This window comes from Rhinolophus ferrumequinum, assembly GCF_004115265.2.
Source record: "Rhinolophus ferrumequinum isolate MPI-CBG mRhiFer1 chromosome 5 unlocalized genomic scaffold, mRhiFer1_v1.p scaffold_110_arrow_ctg1, whole genome shotgun sequence".
Classification (NCBI taxonomy): domain Eukaryota; kingdom Metazoa; phylum Chordata; class Mammalia; order Chiroptera; family Rhinolophidae; genus Rhinolophus; species Rhinolophus ferrumequinum.
In genome coordinates this window covers 6,582,621-6,604,387 of record NW_022680355.1, presented here as the reverse complement: position 1 = coordinate 6,604,387, position 21,767 = coordinate 6,582,621, and the positions used below count along the sequence as shown (strand labels likewise).

Here is a 21,767-nt window from a genome sequence, read left to right as displayed (position 1 = left end):
CATAACTGACAGCAGACAGAGTTGATGTAAAAGAATCTCTTAAGGATACAAGATTTTTATACTTCACAAGAAGTGGTATAGTATTAACTATAAGTGGTACACTATATAAGTAGACTAAAAAGGTAAAGAAATATATTGAAATTGCTAGAAGAATGCTAAGTAACCAATGCAAAAAGAAAAAGCTTTACAAAAATGATATCAAAAATTCTTATCTATATGCAAAAAAATTATTATATAATTTCATATTATATAAAAGTAACTTGAAATGGATCATATGCTAAACATAAGAGTTAACACTATAAAATTCTAAGAATCAAACAGGAGTCAATCTTCACGACATAGGGTTGAACAATGGTTTCTTAGACACACCAAAAGCAGAGGCAACAAAATAACAAATTAGAATTGACCAAACCTAAAAAGTTTGGTACTGCAAATGAGTCAAGTAAGACCATTCACAGAATCATGGACCTAGAGAACTTATGGGAAGTAAAATAAGTCAGACAGAGAAAGACAAATACCGTATGATCTCACTTATATGTGGAATCTAAAGAATAGAATAAATGAATGAACTAATCAGAAACTGTCTCAGAGACATAGAGGAAAAACTGCTAGATGGGAGGGGAGGTGGGAGGATTAGAAAGACAGTCAGTAACTGCAAGATTGCCACGGGGATACGAAAGTCAATTTGGGGAATGTAATCAATAATGTTGTAAAGATTTCGTAGGGTATCCGATGGACACTTGTCTCGTTAGGGAGACCACCTCAGGGATGATGTAGATGCCTGATCACTGCACTGTACACCTGAAGCTGAAGCTGAACAATAATGAATGTCAACTGTAATTATATGTGTGTGTGTGTGTGTGTGTGTATATATATATATATATATATATATATATAGTCACAAGAAGTGGAGTACAGCATAAGGGATAGAGTCAGTGGAAATGTAACGGCTGTGTGAGATGTCAGAGGGGTAGTAGATTGGGGGAGGAGGGTTATCACTCTGTGAGGGGTGTAAATGATGTCTAACTATTACAGTGTTTTGTGCAAATGAAACAAACAAACAAATAAATAAAAGACCATCCACAGAATGGAAGAAATATTTACAAGTCACATATCTGATAAGGGGCTTATATCCAGAATATATAAAGAGCCCTACAACACAATAATAAAGATACATAACCAATTAAAAATTGTGCCAAGGATCTAAACAGACATTTCTCCAGAGAAAACATCAATGACCAACACAAGCACATAAAAAGATGTTTAACACCACTAGTCATTTAGGAAGTACAAATCAACACCATAAGGAGATACCACTAGGATGGCTAAAATCGAAAAGAGAATAGACATACATATCCTGTTGGCAAGGATATAAAGAAATTAGAACTCTCATATATCGCTGATGAAATGTAAAATGATATAGTTGTTTTGGCAGTTCTTCAAATGGTTAAACATAGTTATTACATGGCTCAAAAATTCCACACCCAAAAAAAAAAACACATACATCTACATAAAAATCTATACAGAAATGCTCTTTTCTTTTTTTGTACACAAATGTTCTTAACAGCATTATTCATAATAGTCAAAATGTAAATACGACCTTAATGTGCATCAACTAATGAATAAATAAAATATGGCATATCTAGACAATGGAATGTTATCCAACAATAAAAAGAAATAAAGCTCTAATACATGCTACAGCATAAGTGAACCTTAAAAAGATTATGCTAAGAGAAAAAAGCCACTCACAAAATACCACATATTGTATGACTCCACTTATATGAAATGTCTAGAATAGAGACGGAAAGTAGATTCGTGGTTTCCAGGGAGTGGGGAGGTTGGGTAATGGGTAGTAACTGCTAATGGGCAGAGTTTTGAGGTGATGAAAATGTTCTTAATTGATTATGGTTATGGTTGCACAATTCTGTGAATATACTAAAAAACCACTGAGTTGTACACTTTATATGGCTGAACTATGTGATATGTGAACTTTACCATTACAGCTGTTTTTTAAATATTAATTTTCAAATATATTAAAAAGAAAAAGACACAGAAAAACTTACTAAAATGGTAGACCTAAATCCAATCATATAATTACATTAAATCTTGAGACCAAACTTAAGAGACTCATAATGATAAGAATCAAATAATGAAGACATAATAATCGTAAATGTGTACCTAGTAACAATGCTTCAAACTGAGGCAAAGCTATCAAAAGTAAAGGGATAAATACACAAAAATCCACATAGTAAGATATTTTAACATCTCTGTCTCAGTAATCTGTCTCTAGTTTTGTCTAAAACAAAACCCCCCCAAAAAAATCAATAAACACATGGCTAACCTAAGCAGTATTATAATATAAATAACTACACACATTCTTTTCAGGTGAACATGGTACATTCCCTATGAAAGACCATATACAACACATACACAAAACGAGACACAATGAATTTAATACGGCTGAAATCATAGAGAATATGTTCCCTGACCACATTAGAAAAAAACAAAAGTGTTAAATTAATGATCTAAGATCCCACCTAAAGAACCTATAAAAGTGCAAAATAAACCCAGAATAAGTAGAAGAAAGGAAAAGTAAAGATAATAAGCAGAAAAAAATGAAATAGAAAAGAAACAACAGAGAAAATTTAAAGTCAAAGTTAAATCCTTTGGAAACATCAACAAAGTTGATAAAACTCTAGCTAAAACTGATTTTTAAAACACACAAATTACCAATATCAGGCAGATGGAAGGAATTATCACTACAGAACCCACAGGTATTAAAGGGATAAGATTATTAATAAGTTTATGCTAACCAAATTAACAACGTGGATGAAATGGAAAACTTCCTTGAAAAATACAACTTACCAAAACTGACAAGATGAAACAGAAAGTTAGAAGAACCCTTTCAGTTGAATTCATTATCAAAATCCTTCCCCAAAATAGAACCCTAGGCTCAGATTTTCACTGGTAAATTCCTTCAGATCACCAAGGAAGAAACAGCATCTCACACAAACACTTTCAGAAAATAGAGAACCCTTCCCAAATAATTTTCAAGTTCAGCATGAATCATACTAACGAATGTACCAATAATACTGAAAAGAAGCTAAAAAAAAAAATCAAAATTCTACAGACCAACATCCCTCATGTACATAAGATGCAAAATATTTAATAAACTATCCAGCAATATATAAAAAGGATAATACACTATGACCAAGTGAAGTTTATCCCAGAAATACTAGGTTGATACAACATGTGAAAATAAAACAATGAAATTCACCATATTAATTTTTTTAAGTATACCATATAATCATCTCAACAGATACAGAAAAAATATGACAAAAAATATCCATTCATGCTATAAATTGCCAGAAAACTAGGAGATCTTACTCAACCTGTATATTAATCATATCTTTTCATTCTGATTTTTGGTACTTTGGGGCCTTGCAGACTCTAGAGGGACTGCCGCTCCCAACACTGGCTAATTCCTGGAGATAGCAAACAACTACCCAGCTAGCTTTCATATGCAAACCAACCAACCCAGAGCCCACACCCCAAACCATCTTTATTTGTTTTATACTCCAGCCATTATATTCTCCTGCCCTAATCACCTCAGGGCTAGGTATCAGACAACTAGGGAAAGTCCTTGTGCCCCAAAGTCCCTGAAGTAATTCAAACTAGACAATTCTAAACCTGATAACCATTCCTTGCCTATTCCTACCCCCGGAAACCAAAATAATAGCTCTTGCCTTTACTTTTTTCCCTTTTGGCACCCTTTGCCTCCCAACTTACCCTGGTGCTTACCCATGTGGCTCCCTATGTCTTGGTGGACCTCTTCCTCTGGGGCTCTGTGAGAGTAACAAACTATCTTTTCAATGGAAGTCCTCTCCTGATCTAGTAACCCCGACTGCCCTACTCAAATAATAATAAAACCAATATTTTTAAACAAGCTGGTAACAGTCATCAATTAAAAAAAAAAATCCTACTGCTGACATCATCATTAATGATATAAAACTGAATGGCTTCCCCAGTGAATGGGAAAAAGATTTAAGTACATGCAATAAAAGAAAATAAAAAGAACACTAATTGGAAAGAGGTAAAGTTTTATGACATGATCTCTACTAGAAAAGTCTAATTACCTACCAAAAATCGCATAGAATTAATGTGTGTTAAGTAAGGTTTTTAAACACAAGTCAATACACACAAGTCAATGCTAGTTCCATATACAAAGGACAAATAATTAAAAATTAAATTATTTATAATACCACTTACAATAGCATAAAATATTGAAAAATAAAAATAACTTTAAAAACAAAAGACATGCAAGACCACAAAATACTGCTCAGAAAAAAATAAAGATGACCTAAATAAATGGAGAGATATACCATGCTAATGAATAGGAAGACTCAACATTGTTAACATGTCAATTCTCCTCAAATTGATCTATAGATTGAAAGCAATTGCAATTATAATCCCATCAGCCTTTTTGGAGAAATGGAAAAACAAACATTAAAATTTATATGGAAATACTAAAGACTTAGAATTATGCAAAACAATCTTGAAAAAGATGAAAAATGTTGAAGGACTTGCAAATCTGACTTCAAGACTTATTATACAGTTACAAATAATCAAAATAATAAATAATACAAGGATAGACAAATACATCAAAAACAGAAAAAAGATTCCTTAAATAGAGCTCACTTATGCAAACATGTTATGATTCACGAAGCAATTCGGTGAAGAAAGGAGACTTTTCAACAAATAGTACAGAAACAACTGGGTACCCATATGCAAAAAATAAAACCTACAAAACTTAATTTGAGATACATCACAGGCCTAAATATAAATTAGCAAAAACAAAAAGCTTTAGAGGAAACAAAGGAAATTACCTTCATGACTTCAGGGTTAGGCAAAAGTGTCTTAGCTCACAGTAAGCAATAACTATAAAAGAAAAAACTGATAAATTAGACTTCATCAGACTTAAATATTTCTGCTCATCAAAAGGCACAATTAAGAAAATAAATAAGAAACCACAGACTTGGAGAAAGTACTTACAAAATATTTATCTCACAAAGCACAGGTATATCCAGGACATAGAAGGACCTTCTCAAATACAAAATAAATAAATAAATAAATAAATAGGTGAACAAACAGATTTAGAAAGAAAAAAAAAAACACAAGAAAAAGAAGGAAATGGGGTAAAGGTTTGAACAAACTCTTCATAAGAGAAAATACATGGTCAATAAGCAAATCAAAATGTGCTCAATGTCACTAGTCATTATGAAAATGCAAAATAAAACCACAATGATACCACTTCCAGTCAAGACAGAGTAAAAGGGACCAGATTTACCCTTCTTCATGAAATAATAAAAACCTAACAAAACGTATGAAACAACAGCACTAAAGATTTTGGACAACAAGTAATGAAAGACAGTGATCCCTGGAAGACAAGAAACAAATGACATGAGCCATACATTTGCCCAGCTTACTGCCTTGAGAGTTTCCAGGTGGTGGAACAGGGAGAAGGAACCCAGGCAAAGCCTGTCTCCCCAAGTTGAGGAAATGGAGCTGCGAATCCAAGGAACCCAAGGTGGCTAGAGCTCACAAGGGAGACCAGCACTGAGTAGAGAGCTGGGGAGAGAGAGAAACATGAAGAGATCTACAGAGGCTTATCCTAGAATATGTTGAATAACTAATCAGCACGTGCATGTGAGAGAACTATTCAAGGCCAAGGACAGAATCACCAAAAGATTTAGAAGTAACAGCACCCAGAACTCACACGAGGATCTAAATAATACCTGTTCCCAAAAGCCAGACTGGAAAACCTAATAATTCATATCATATCGGAGTGCTAAAAAGAGTAACACCTCAGAAGTAGGGAAAAATTAACCCTAAACATAGCTCTGGTCCATCCAAATAAAATATAAAAGCAAAACCCAAAAGTAACAAACTGTTTTCTAGTAACTTAACCATGTCACAAAACAAAGTCCAAAAATATTTGTAGGCATACGAAAAGGAGAGAACCTAACAAGATAAAATTCACAGTGACTGAAAGTCAATAAAAACTTACAAGACATGTACAGATGCAAGAAATACACCCCAAAATGAAACAGAAACCAGTCAAACCAGTCTTAAAATGACATAGATAACAGAATTATTACCCATCATTTAAGACAATTATTATGAATACATTCCATGTGTTCAAGAAGCTAAAGGAAACATTAAATATGTTAATTAGAAACATGTTAAACATGTTAACTAAACATGTTAATTATCAAAGAATAAAAAAATTTGAACATTTAGAGATGAAAATTACAAAGTCTAAGATGAAAAACATACTATATGAGATTTACAGCACATGAAACCGAGTAATAGTTACTAACCAAAATGAAACAGAGAAAAATTTTTAAAAATGAACAAAGCATAACTTAGCTTTGAGATAAGTTCAAGAGGCCAAAATACTTGTAACTGGAGCCACAGAGGAAATAAACACATTAAAAAAAATCTGAAGAAATAATGTCAATAATTTGCCACATTTGATGATAATTATAAACACATAAAACAAAGTACTCTTTAAATATATACCAAGCAACAGAAACATGAATAAATGCAAACCAAAACATCATGATCAAACTGCCTAAAACCAGAGATAAAGAAAAAAAATCTTTAAAAAGCAGCCAGAGAAAAAGGTCATGTTACATACTACAAAGTAAAAAGAAAATTGAAATGGTTGTATTAATATCATATAGACTTGAAAAATCAACAGTATTATCAAAAAAGGATCATTTTACAACGATAAAGGGTTTAACTCTAGATATGAAAATTCTAAACATTTATTCACCTAACACATAAAGTAAAAATAACTACAAGAAGAAATTTAAAAACCCACAATTACATATAGAGATTTCAACAAACCTCTTTCAATAATTGATAGAACCAGTAGACAGAAAATCAGTAAGGATACAGAAGCCCTGAACCATACTATCAACCAGAATAACAACAAAGTTGTTAAGTAACATTTATAGGACACTCTACACAAACCAGCACAATATACATTCTGTTAAAGAACATACGGAATACTCGGCAAGGCAGATCATACTCAGTCCATGAAACAAGTCTTAAAAAAATTTTTAAACTTTTAAGTCATACAAAGAATTTTCTCTGACCACAATGCAATTAATTTAGAAATCAATGTAAAATCCCCAAATATTTAGAATCTAAGTATACTTCTAAAGTAACCAATGGGTCAAAGAAGAAATCAAAAGAGAAAAGAGAAAGTATTTTTATATGAATAAAAATGAAAATAAAACTTACCAAGATTTGCAGAAGGAAGTTAAAACAATAATTGAGAAATGTATAGCACTACATGCCTATATTAGAAAAGAAACAATTCAAATCAATGACTTCATCACCTTGCACCTTAAGAAACTAGAAGAGAAAAATAAAGATCAGACCAAAAATCAATGAAACAGAAAATAGAAAAACAGAGTAAAAACTCAATGAAATCAAAGGCTAGACTTCATTTCTGAGAGGATGGAGCAGATGTACTTTTCCCTATTCCTCCTAAGTACAAACAAAACCTATGAACATTATAAGTAAAAAACATTCTAAGAGGTGGTAAGAAGGCAAATTAGCTAGGGACCACAGAACTCAAGGAACAACATAGCAGTGAGATTCCTGAGTTTTCTTTTTGCCTAATTATACCCTACTCTTGGAATGGAAGTAGTCAGCAACCCGAAAGCATCAACAAGAACAGACCAAAAAGAGGCCAAAAAAGGCTTCTTTGTCTAGACAAAGGACTGGGAAGGGGGCACGTCAACTAGAAAGAAAACTTTGTAGACAGTAGCTCCTCTACTCCAGCAAAATATCACAGAAAAGAACTGACCCTACCTACTCCTGCAATGGTCAAGTAGGGAACTTAGACATCCACCCTCGTGAAACTATGAGTCATCCCAAGACTCCCACTGTGGTAGTGTAGGAGGAGGTCAAGTAGGGAATCAGAACTTTCATCCTCACTGGCTGGTAATGAGAACCTCCCCCCATGGTGTCAACAGAGACAACCTGGTGTCAACAGAGGCAAGCATGGACTTCCACCTCCATCTGACTGTAAAGAGAGAACCCAACCTGTCCCCCGCTGGGTGATCTCAGAGAAGGTCTAGCAGAGTCAGGACTTTCACCAACACACAGCAGTAAATGAGATCAAGTAGGCAGCCGTAACTCCCAACTCTGCTCGGCAATAACAAAAGGGTTCCCTCAAATGTCAACAGAGGCAGTAGGAAACTTGAACTTCAACCCCTACCTGGCATAAGGAGACGGCACCCACACGCTTCCCTTGTTAGACAAGTGTCAAAGAAAGCCAACTGAAACAGGTTTATATTAGATGCCAAGTCCGAAAAATGTTCAGGTTCAGTCAAAAATCATTTGTCTTACTAAGAACCAGAAAGATCTCCAACTGAACGAAAAAAGACAATCAGATGACAACACTGAGATATTTGTTTTGTTTTTGTTTTTTTTTTAATTTATTTTTAATTTATTGGGGTGACAATTGTTAGTATAATTACATAGATTTCAGGTGTGCAATTCTGTATCACATCATCCATAAGTCACACTGTGTGTTCACCACCCAGAGTCAGCTCCCCTTCCATCACCATACATTTGATCCCCCTCACCCTCATCCCCCCCCCCAACCCCCTTACGCTCTGGTAACCACCAAATTACGTTCCCCAGATTAATTTTCAAACCCCGTGGCCATCCTGTGGTCACCGACTGCCCTCCAATCCCCTCACCCTCCCCCCCACCCCCCACCCCTCCCGCCCATCTAGCAACCCTCAGATTTTTCCTCATTGTCTCCCAAACTGTTTCTGATTAGTTCATTCACTTATTCTTTTCTTTAGAATCCGCAAATAAGTGAGATCATATGGTACTTATCTTTCTCTGTCTGACTTATTTCACTTAACATAATGTTCTCTAGATCCATCCATGTTGTTGCAAATGGTAAGATTTCTTTCTTCTTTATGGCTGCATAATACTCCATTGTATAAATGTACCACAGTTTCTTAATCCAGTCATCTACCGATGGGCATTTTGGTTGTTTCCATGTCTTAGCTATTGTGTATAGTGCTGCAATAAACATAGGAGTGCATAAAGATTTTTGAATTGAAGTTCTGGATTTCTCCGGATAGATACCTAGGAGTGGAATTACTGGATCATAAGGTAGTTCCATTTTCAGAATTTTGAGATACCTCCATACTGTTTTCCATAGCGGCTGCACCAGTCTGCAATCCCACCAACAGTGCACAAGCGTTCCCTTTTCTCCACATCCGCGCCAGCACTTGTTGTTTGTTGATTTATTGATGATAGCCATTTTGACTGGGGTGAGGTGGTATCTCATTGTGGTTTTTATTTGCATTTCTCTGATGGTTAGTGAGGTTGAGCATTTCTTCATATGTCTGTTTGCCATCTGTATGTCCTTTTCAGAAAAATGTCTCTTCAAGTCCTCTGCCCATTTTTTAATTGGATCGTTTGTTTTTTTGGAGTTGGGTTGAGTAAGTTTTCCATAGATTTGTGATATTAATCCCTTATCAGATATATCATTGCAAATATCTTTTCCCATTCAGTAGGATCCCTTCTTGTTTTATTGATGGTTTCCTTTGCTGTGAAAAAACTTTTTAGTTTGATATAATCCCACATGTTTATTTTTTCTCTTAGTTCCCTCGAGCGAGGGTGTATATCAGTAAAAATCTTACTCCGGGTAATGTCTGAGAAGTTTCTTCCTATATTTTCTTCTAGGTATTTTATGGTTTCAGACCTTACATTTAAGTCTTTAAGCCATTTTGAATTTATTTTTGTATATGGTGTAAGGAGGTGGTCCAACTTCATTTTTTTGCATGTGTCTGTCCAGGTTTCCCAGCACCATTTATTGAATAGACTGTCATTACTCCATAGTACATTCTTGCTTCCATTGTCGTAGATTAAATGGCCATATAGGCGTGGATTTATTTCTGGACTCTCTATTCTGTTCCAATGATCTATGTGTCTGTTTTTATGCCAGTACCATGCTGTTTTGATTACTGTAGCCTTGTAGTATAATTTGAAGTCAGGTATTGTTATACCTCCCACTTTGTTCTTATTTCTCAAGATTGCCTTTGCTATTCGGGGTCTTTTATGGTCCCATATAAATTTTAGGATTATATGTTCTATTTCTGTGAAAAACGACGTTGGCAGTTTGATATTTGTAATTTTAACATCTGACAGAGATGTTAGACTTATGTGATAAGATTTTAAAGCAGCCACAATAAAAGTGATTCAACGAGCAATTATGAACACAGAAATGAAAAACAGAAAGCCTTAGCAAAAAATTAAAGACAAAGAAGAACCAAATGGAAATTTTAGAACTGAAAAATACAATAAGCAAAATAAATAACTCAATGAATGACCTCAACAGAAGAATAAAGGAAAGAGAGGTAAAGAATCAATGAACTAGAAAACATAACAATGAAAGTTACCTAAACAAGAGATAAAACAGACTGGAAAAAAAAATGAACAGAACCTTACAGGACTAAAACAAAAAAGCAGCCATGAAAGTAGAAATAAAGCAGGACTGAAAAAGTACTCAAATAAATAATGGCTGAAAAATTCCCAAATTTCGCAAGACATAAAACTACAGATTCGAGAATCTGAACAAAATTTCAAACAAAATATTTCCAGAGACATCCACTTGTAGACACACCCTAATTAAACTTCTGAAATCCAAAGACAAGGACAATATCTTGAATGCATCCAAAGAAAAACAATACTTTATAAAAGAAAAATAATTTGAATGAGAGCATATTTCTCTCCAGAAACCAGAGGCCTGAATGAAGTGGCACAATAATGAAAGAGGAAGCCTCAAGGAAAATGAAAAAAATATACTGAACTGAATGAAAATGAAAATACAACATACTAAAATTTGTAGGACACAGCTGAAACAGTGATAAGAGGGAAATTTATAAAAATGTATAGAAAAGTTTCAAATCAATAATCTAAACTTCCACCCCAAGAATCAAAAAAACAATAAAACAATGGCAAAAGCAAGCAGAAGGAAAAAATAAATACAAGAGCCAAAATCAATGAAGTGTAAAGTAAGAAAAATCAACAAAACAAGGAGCTGGTTCTTTGAAAAGATCAGTAAAATTGATAAGCCTCTAGCAACACTGACAAAGAAAAAAAGGAAAAGAAAAATTAGCAGTGTCAGAAATGAAACAGGATATCACTACCGATCCTGCAGACATCAAAATAGTAAGGTAATGATACCAACAACTTCACATACATAAATCTGACAGCTTAAACAAAATGGATCCCTTCCTCAAAAATCAAAAATACTCTAACTCATCAATTATGAAACTGATCATTTGAATAGCTCTAAAACTATTTTAAAATTTTAATTTGCACTTTTAAAATTACCAAAAAAGAAATACGAAAGCCCAGACAGTTTCACTGGAGAACTGTACCAATCGTTTAAAGAAGAGCTGACACAGGTTTTATGCAATTATCCAGAAAATAGAAAAGAAGGGAGCATTTCCCCTCATTTTACGAAGCTAATATTACTCCAATACCAAAACCAGACAAACCGAGAAGAAAAAAACTACCAACCAACACATCTCATGAACAGATACAAAAATCATTAACAGGGGACGGCCCGGTGCCTCAGGCGGTTGGAGCACCGTGCTCCTGGCACCAAGGGCTGCCAGTTTGATTCCCACATGGGCCAGTGGGCTCTCATCCAGAAGGTTGCAGGTTCAAGTCCCACAGGGGATGGTGGGCTGCGCCCCCTGCAGCTGGCAGCAGACCTGGAACTAGGCTGCGCCCTTCCACAACTAGGATTGAGGGAGCAACAACCTGACTTGGGAAGGGTCCTGGAAGTGCGCACTGTTCCCCAATAAAGTCCCATTCCCCTTCCCCAATAAAGTCTTTAAAAAAACAGTAGTTTAAAAAAAAAATCATTAACAAAATATAAATAGAATCCCTTAACATATAAAAAGAATTGTTTGCCATGATCAGGTGGTGCTTACTCCAAAGGCAGGGCAAATATTCAAAATCAATTAATGTAATCTACCAGTTTGACAGGGTAAAAAAAAAAAGACATATATAAATTGATGTACAAAATGTACTTGACAAAATTCAGCACCCAATCCTGATAATTAGAAAAAAGCTAAGAAAAATAACAATAGAATATAGGTAAACTCAAATATATGGTGATGGAAGGAGAACTGACTCTGGGTAGTGAACACATAATGTGAAATACAGATGATGTATTACAGAATTGTACACCTGAAATCTATGTAACTTTACCAACAATTGTCACCCCAATAAACTTCAATTAATATCTAAAAAAAAAAAATACAGGTAAACTTCCTCAAGTTCATACAGAACATAGACAAAAAACCTACAGCTAACATCCTACTTAAATGTTTTTCATCACTGAGTGAGTATTTTCCCCCTAAGGTCAAAAAACAAGACAAGTATGTTCACTCTCACCAATCTTAATCAAGATGGTGCTAAACTTTCTAGCCAGAACAATTAGGCAAGCATAAAAGGCAGACAAATGAGAAGAAATAAAAACAACCCTATTTGCAGATGCCACAATTATTTGCATTGAAAATCACAAGGAATCTATAAAAAAAAACCCTAGAACTAATAAGTGAATTCAGCAAGGTTGCAAGATGCAAGATAAATATAAGAATCAACTGTTATTTGCATTACAGGTAACCCCGTATAACACGTTTGTTAGGTACCTTTAAAATGCAGTGTTATGTGAATCCGTGTTATACGAAACAAAGAACTAGTATAAAAAAGGGGGTTATGTTCCAAAAATTAAAAAGCATACTATTATATTTTCATAATTAAGAGAAATATCTCTGTTAAAGCCATTTTTCACCAAAAGTATAACATATGAACATGTTTTAAATGTTTTCTTCGTCATCACTACTAAGCACCATTAACTGAGAGCGTTTTCTTTTTGACACGATATCTTCATCCTCTGAACTTTGTTCAGCATTATCTTGACTTCTAGTCTGTATTTTTTGCAAAAAGTCTGTTATTTTAGATTGTTTGCTTTTAGCTGAGAGATTGTTATATGGTGCTAAGCACTTGTGAAGTTCTCTCTTAAACTTTGTGCTTCTTTCAGTGGAAAGATCTTCATTCAGGAAATTCTGCAGTCAAATCTGATACGACATCCATGCCCCGAATGAAAAATTTCAAATGAGGTATCTTTTGCTCTTAAAAGCTTTTATCACGTTCCATGTTGTTCGGGGATTTCCCTAATTTTGAATAAGATATTTTTGCTCTTAAAAGCTCTTATTACGCTCCGTATTGTTCAGGGATTTCTCTAATTCTCAAACCGTGTTAGAGTGAAATTGTGTTCTAGGATGCCGTGTTGTACGAGGGTTTTCCCCAACTCATGTTATAGAAGTGCCATGTTATACAGGGGTTACCTGTACTACCAATAAATACGTGGGCATCAAAATTAAACATACAATACTCACTGTATGTCAACTGTAATTGAAAAATAAAAAAATTATTAGAAAAGGAAAAATACACATAAAGTACTATTTATAATTGCTTCCCCAAAAATTAAATACTTAGGTCTAAGTCCACAAAATGTACAGAACTTGTATGCTGGAAACTACACAAAAATGACAAAAGAAATTTAAAAAGACCTAAATAAATGGAAGCACATAGCATGTTCATGGATTAGAAGGCTCAACATAGTAAAGAAGTCAATTCTCCACAAACTGACAGTTTGGAATACCTATCAAAATTCTAGAAAGAGTTCTGGATAGATACAGACAGGTTATTCTAAAATATAGGTATTTTTTAAAACCAATAACACAAAGGAACTAGATATTTTTTAAAACCAATAACACAAAGGAACTAGATAACCAAAATGATTTTGAAAAAGAATAAAGTAGAATGAATCATCTACTTAATTTCAAGAGTTATTATGGTGTTTCCCCGAAAACAAGACCTAGCCTGACCATCAGCTCTAATGCATCTTTTGGAGCAAAAATTAACGTAAGACCTGGTATTATATTATAGCATATCATATCGTATTATATAAGACCCAGTATTATATTATATAGTATATTATATTATACCTGATCTTATATAAGACCCAGTATTATATTATATTACATTACATTACATTATATTATACCTGGTCTTAAATAAGACCAGGTCTTATATTAATTTTTGCTCCAAAAGACGCATTAGAGCTCACGGTCTGGCTAGGTGTTATTTTGGGGGAAACGCGGTATATAGCTATAGTAATTAAGACAGTGTCATACTGCCAGAAGATAGATACATAGATAAATGGAACAGAACAGAAAACCCAGATATATACTCAAACAAAGACGCCCAGCTGTACAAAAGTGTAAAAGCAATTTTTCAACAAATGGCATTGGAGCATCTAGACATCCACAGGCAAAAAAAAATATTTTAAAATAAAAATAAAAAACCTTCAACCTGAGTCTCACACCTTATATAAAAATTACCTCAAAATGAATCACAAATTTAAATGTAAAGCATAAAACTTTTAAAGGAAAACAGAAAATTTGGGGGAATTTAGGGTTAGATAGAGTTATTAGATTTTAAAACAAAGGCATGATCCATAAAAGGATAACAATCAGTAAATTGGACTTCAACAAAGTTAGAAACTACATAAAAAAGCCCATTACGGGGATAAAAACACAAGCTCCAACGTGGCAGAAAACAATAGTAAATCACATATTGGACAAAGCACTCGTATCTAGTCTATAAGAACTGTCGAGCTTTACATTTAAAAAAAAAAAAACAAACTGAGCAAATAATGGAAAAATCACGTTTAGGAAAAAAGTGACATAAATAAAGGAACCACTGAAGCACCAGAAGGCCAAGGGAGGAGAAATGGGAGGGGGCAGTGAGGGCAGCAAGGACAGAGGCTTCCTTCTCCACCCCGGGCCTGATGGAGAGAAGAGGGCATGTTCCACTGGCTCCTGACTGTGATGCTTTGAATGTTACCAACAAAACTGGAATCAACTAAAATAAACTGAGTCCAGCTCACTAAATCTCATATTATGTTAGATAGAGATAGATGGAGAGATGGATGGTTGGATGGTTGGATGGATGGATGGATGGATGGATGGATGGATGGATGGATGGATGGGCAAGCAAAGAAATTAGAAAATAGACAAAAGTCATGAATAGACAGTTGACCAAGAGGATATATAGAGAGTAAATAAGCACATAATTGGCCATTAGGTAAATGTAAATTAAAACCACACGCGGTATCAGTGCACAGCTATCAAAATTACTAACTAAAAAAAACAGTTACAATGCCACATATGTTGGCAAGAATGCTTAAAAACTGGATTGCTCACAGATTTCTGGTGGAAATGTAAAATGGTACAGTCACTCTGGAAAACACTTTGGCAATTTCTTTAAAAAAAAATTAAACATGCAGCCACCCATACAACTCAGCAATTATACAACTAGACATTCGTTTCAGAAAAATGAAGACCTATGTTCACACAAAAATCTGTACATAAACGCTTATAACAGCTTTATAACCCCCAAGTGGAAGTATCTGAGATAACTTTCAGCAGATGAATGGTTAAACTGTGGTATACCCATAACACAGAATACTAAGCAGTAAAAAGGAACAAACCACTGATACATTCAACAACCTAGATGAATCTCCAGAGAATTATGTTGAGTGAAAAAAATCAATCCCAAAAAGTTGTATGTTCTATGACTCTATCTAATGACCTTGAAATAACACAATTACAGAACTGAAGAAGATATTAGTGGTTATGAGCGAATGAGCATCCTGAACACCATGAGGGATCCTTGTGATGATGGAATTATTCTGCATCAATTTCAATATCCTGATAGTGATACTGTCCGATAGTTTTTCAAGATGTTAGCATTGGGGAAATTAGGTAAATGGTATGCAAGATCTCTTTGTGTCATTTCTTACACCTACATGTGACTCTACCTTTGACTCAAAAGATTTAATTAAAAAATAATTGTAAATGAATAATCCAAAAAGAAAATTAAGAAAATAACTGCATTTACAATAGCATCAAATAAGAAAAACTTAGGAATAAGCTTATCCAAGGAAGCAAAGAACTTGTACACTGAAAACTACAAAATGCTGCTGAAAAGAATTATAAACAACACAAATAAACGTAAAGACATCTGTGTTCATGGATTGGAAAACATGCTGTTAAGATGTCACTACTATACAAAGTGATCTACAGATTCAATACAATCCCTACCAAACATCGTAACATTTTATGCAGAAATAGAAAAATGCATTCCTAAAATCCTTGCAGGACATTTGGTCCTGCCCAAAACGTCCACGGAGATAATTTGGTCTTCACCAAAAAAGTCCTTCATATTTAGGCCTAAACCAAGACATCCATGGAGACATTTGGCCCATGCCTACCCATCTACCTAACCCTATGTGCCATTACCAGCTAGGTTACTGAGGAATGAAGGGTTATTATTGGCAATACAACCACAACACAATTATTGGACCAATAAAACATGACAGACAATAAAGTGTTTTTTATGAATTAATCTGTAAACCAAAAGTATAAATAAACGTTATCAGCTATTTGAACCCAGGGACGTTTTCTAAGTGTGAATGTTTTTGACCGGACCAAAATATCAGGGACCTTTGCCATGGACCAAATATGCTCATGGATACTTTGGACAGGACCAAATATCTCCATGGACATTTTGGACAGGACCAAATGTCCACTAATCTCCTAAAATTCATGTGGTATCTCAAGGGACCCTGAATAACCAAAACAATCTTGAAAATGAAGAACAAAGTTGGAGGACTCACACTTCCTGATTTCAAAACCTACTAAATAGCTACAGTAATCAAAATTGTGTGGTAACTGGCAAAAAGACAATCATGGAGAGTGATGCAAAAGAATGGAGAGAGCAGAAATAAATCCCTGCATATATGGTCAAAGGATTTTTGACAAGGAGAGTCAAACCATTCAATAGAGGGCCGGCCCAGGGGCTCAGGCGGTTAGAGCGCCATGCTCCTAATTCCGAAGGCTGCCGGTTCGATTCCCACATGGGCCAGTGGGCTCTCAACCACAAGTTGCCAGTTCAATTCCTCGAGTCCAGCAAGGGATGGTGGGCTCTGCCCTCTGCAACTAAGATTGAACACGGCACCTTGAGCTGAGCTGCTGCTGAGCTCCTGGTTGGCTCAGTTGGTTGGAGCCCGGGCTCTCAACCACAAGGTTGTCAGTTCGACTCCCACAAGGGATAGTGGGCTGCACCCCCTGCAACTAGCAATGGCAACTGGACCTGGAGCTGAGCTGCGCCCTCCATAACTAAGACTGAAAGGACAACAACTTGACTTGGAAAAAAGCCCTGGAAGTACACTGTTCCCCCAATAAAGTCCTGTACCCCTGCCCCAATTTAAAAAAAAATCTTAAAAAAAAATATATATGATGGGAAAAAAAGCTACAAAAAAAAAAAAAAACCATTACAGAAAGGACCCTTTTATCAACAAGTGGTTCTGGGAAAGCTGGATATCCACAAGCAAAACAATGAAGTTGGACCTTTACCTTACTTACACCATATACAAAAATTAACTCAAAATGGAGCTAAACATAAGGACCTAAACATAACTCAAGGACGTAAACCTAAGGGCTAAAACTTAAAAAACACTTTAAAAAACGGGGGAAGTCTTTGTGACCCTGGAGTTGGCAATGATTTTTTTAATATGACACCAAAAGCACAGCCAACAAAAACCAAAAGTAGATAAACCGAACTTCATAAAAATTACAACTTTCTGCATCTGAGAGTGAAAAAACAACCCACAGAATACAATATTTACAAATCATATATTTACTAAGAGTTCAAACCCAGAACTAGGTAAAGAACTCTTAACAATTCAACAACAAAAAGACAACCCAATTACAAAATAGGTAAATGACTGAAAAGGCATTTATCCAAAGATGATTTACAAATGGCCAAAAAGCACATGACAAGATGCTCAGCATCACTAATCATTACGGAAATACAAATCAAAACAACAAGGAAAGATCACTTCACACCACTGCCATGGCTATAATCAAAAAAAAGAAGAGCTGGAGAACATGTGGAGAAATTGAAATCCTCATGCACTGCTGGTAGGAATGGAAAATAGTGCCACCTCTGTGAAAAACATTTTGGCCATTCTTCAAAGTTGAACACAGAATAACCATATGATCCAGCAATTCCACTCTAAATATATACCCAAAAAACTGAAAAGGGACTCATATGTACACTAATGTTCATCGCAGCATTATTCACAATAGTCAAAAGGGAGAAACAACCCAAGTGTCTATCAACAGATGAATGGATAAACAAAATGTGGTATGTATCAGCCATAAAAAGGCAGTTAATTTGAACACACCTACAATATGAATGAACATTCAAAACATTAAACTAAATGAAATAAGCTAAATACAAAAGACATTATATGACCCCACTTACATCAGGTATCTACAGGAGACTAATTCATAAAGATAGAACGTAGGAAGTATGGGGGGAGAATGAAGAGGGTAAAGATGGAAGGAGACTAGACTTTGGGCGGTGAGCACACAATGCAATATACAGATGATGTATTACAGAACTGTACACATGAAACTTATGTAAATAACCAATGTTAACCTAATAAATTCTATTTAAATAAAAAAGAATCAGTCAGCTGGGGAGAGGGTGGAATGGGGAGTTACTATTTAACAGGTACAGAGTTTGGGATAATGAAAAAGTTCTGTGTAATATATCCAATAAGGGGTTAATATCTAAACTATATAAAGAATTCATGCAACTCAACATCAAAAAAACTACCTGATTTGGGGCGGCCGGATGGCTCAGTTGGTTAGAGCAGAAGCTCTTAACAGGGTTGCCGGTTCGATTCCCACATGGGACAGTGAGCTGCGCCCTCCACAACTAGATTGCAGACAAGCTGCCACTGAGTTGCCGGAGGGTTGGCAAGATGGTTAGAGCGTGAGCTCTTAACAACAAGGTTGCCGGTTTAATTCCTGCATGGGATGGTGTGCTGTGCCCCCCGCAACTAGACTGAAAACTTGGAGCTGACGGGTCCTGGAAAAACATACTGCTCCCCAATATTCCCCAATAAAAAATTAAATAAAAAAAACTATCTGATTAAAAAATGGGTAGAGGAACTGAACAGACATTTCTCCAAAGAGGAAATACAGATGGCCAATAGATACATAAAAAGAGGCTCATCGTCACTAATCATCAGACAAATGCACATCAAAACCACAAAAAAGACAACAAAGATTAAGTGTTGGCAAGGATGTGGAGAAAAAGGAACCCTTGTGCACTGTTAGTGGGTTTGCAAACTGCTTGCTGCAGACACTATGAAAAATAATTTGAAGATTTCTCAAAAAATTAAAAATAGAATTACCATATTACCCAGAAATTCCACTTGAGTACTACTTATCCAAAGAAACTGAAACCACTTAATTCGAAAAGACACATGCATCCCTATATTCACTGCAACATTATTTACAATAGCCAAGATATAGAGCCAACCTAGATGTCCATCAACAAACGAATGGATAAGTAAGATGTGGTACATAGGTATATACAATGGAATCTTACTCAGCCATAAAAATGAAATATTGTCATTTGCAACAACATGGATGGACCTAGAGGCTACTATGCTAAGTGAAGTAAGTCAGACACAGAAAGACAAATACCATATGATTTCACTTATATGTAGAATCTAAAAACAAAGTAAACAAGCAAAACAAAAACAAACTCATAGATATGGAGAACAAACTGATGGTTGCCAGACAGGGGTAAATGGTGGGGAGATGGACAAAAAGTGAAGGGGATTAAGTACAAACTGCCAGTGATAAAATTAGTCATGGAGATGGAAAGTACAGCATAGGAAAATACAGTCAACTGTAATAACTGCATGGTGGTAGACAGTTACTAGACTTATTAGGGTGATCACTTCGTAAGGTATATAAATGTCTAATCACTATGTTGTACACCTGAAACTAATATAATATTGCATGTCAACTATATTTTTTAAATAATTTTTTAAAGTTCTGGATATAGATAATGGTGATGGTTATACATCATTATGAATGTACTTAATGCCACTGGATTGCATACTCAAAAAAGGTTAAAGGTTTCAATATATAATAATAAAGGTACAGAAAACAAAAAAAAAAAAAAAGGTTAAAACGGTAAATTTTATGTTTCTTTTTTAAAAGAAAACCTAATACTTGCAGATTATCATGTGCATAGATGGAAAGACAAACTGCAAAAAAGTCTCAAATTGATTTACAGAATCAATGCAAAGCCAATCAAAACACTAAAAGGATTTTTTGTAGAATATAATACTAAATGGTTATCAAATGCAAAGAGCAATAGGCAAGATACTAAAAAAAGAGAGAAAGAGAAAAGTAAAGGACTAATTTTATCTGATATTTCATGTCCAGACTCATAAGCTAAAGTAATTTGAAAACTGTGGTATTGGCACAAAGATAAGACAAATCAAGAACAGAACATCCAGAAACAAATCCACACATGTATGAACTGCTGATTTATGACATAGTGCCACTGTACAGCAGGAAAGAATGGTGTTAAAACAAATGGATGTTTCTATTTAATATAATATGCAACATATATTACAAATTAACATAATATTTATAAAATAAATATATAATATGTATAAAATAAATACATGTTTTTCCTATTTCATGCCAATCACAAAATCAAATCCAGATGGGTTGGTTATAGAGCTAAATGTGAAAAGCAGGAAAAAAATTATTTTAGAAGATTATATAGGACAATAATTTCATGACCTCAAGTTAGGAAAAGCTTTCTTTAACAGGTCACAAAAAGTACTAACCGCAAAAGAAAAAAAACCTGAATATTTTGACATTGAAATTAAGAACTTTTCATTAAACGAATAAAAAAATGAACCACTAACTTAGAGAAGCCATCTCCAAGTCACAAATGAGAAAATCCAAACGGCCTATAAATATACAAAAAGGAGCTCACCATCATTAGTAATCAGAGAATTACAAAGTAAAAACCACAATGACATACACCCACACAACTACCAAAATGACTCAAGTTAAAAGATTGACATATTAGGCACCAGGTAAGGATGTAGAACAAAGTAGCCATTCACTGGTGGGAAAGTGAAGTGAAATAACCACTTCTGAAAATACACTGGCCTTCCTGACAACCCAGCAACTCCACTTCTAAGTATATACCCTAGAATTGTGTCTCTCAAACTTTTGACCATGAACCACTCTAAAAAAATGTCTTATATTGCAATCCTGTAGACATACACAGGATACTGAAAAAACTGAATTTTTTCCTGTTCCATTTCCTTTTAATGATGGTTGCTCCCCACTAAATTGACTCTATGATTCTTTTTTGGAGCACACCCAGCAGTTTCAAGAGTAGTGATCTAGAGAAATTCTTGCACATGTACAAGAATATTCACAATAGTGATTGTTCAAATTTGCAAAACACTTACAAAAACCTACATGTTCAAGAACAGCAGACTGGATAGCGGTGTACCTCACATGCTGAAATATTATACAACAATGAAAATGAATCAACTACGGCTACATGTATTAAACAGATCAATCTCAAAAATATACTGTGAATCAAAAGAAATCAAGAGTATTATTCCATTTACATGAAGTTAAAAACAGCCACAACTACACAATGTTTGGAAATAA

At 34.7% G+C, this 21,767-nt stretch overlaps 1 protein-coding gene and 1 non-coding gene across 19 annotated transcripts in view; one reads left to right on the top strand and one right to left on the bottom strand.

Annotated features, from left to right (window-relative positions):
- MLLT10 (MLLT10 histone lysine methyltransferase DOT1L cofactor) overlaps window positions 1–21,767 on the bottom strand; it is a 191,690-nt gene that overhangs the window by 150,686 nt on the left and 19,237 nt on the right. The window contains exon 1 of one of the 18 annotated variants that reach the window (XM_033100640.1): window positions 4,887–4,937. The exons of the other annotated variants lie outside the window; for them this stretch is intronic. Within the exon in view, the coding sequence (XP_032956531.1) occupies window positions 4,887–4,892 (6 nt within the window). The 5' untranslated portion in view covers window positions 4,893–4,937. Of the gene's footprint in view, window positions 1–4,886; window positions 4,938–21,767 lie in introns of those variants that run through there. 18 annotated transcript variants of the gene reach the window in all.
- Window positions 14,834–14,898, top strand: LOC117019250 (small nucleolar RNA SNORD42). Its single transcript, XR_004422450.1, has one exon. It is a non-coding gene; the product is annotated as a small nucleolar RNA SNORD42 (small nucleolar RNA).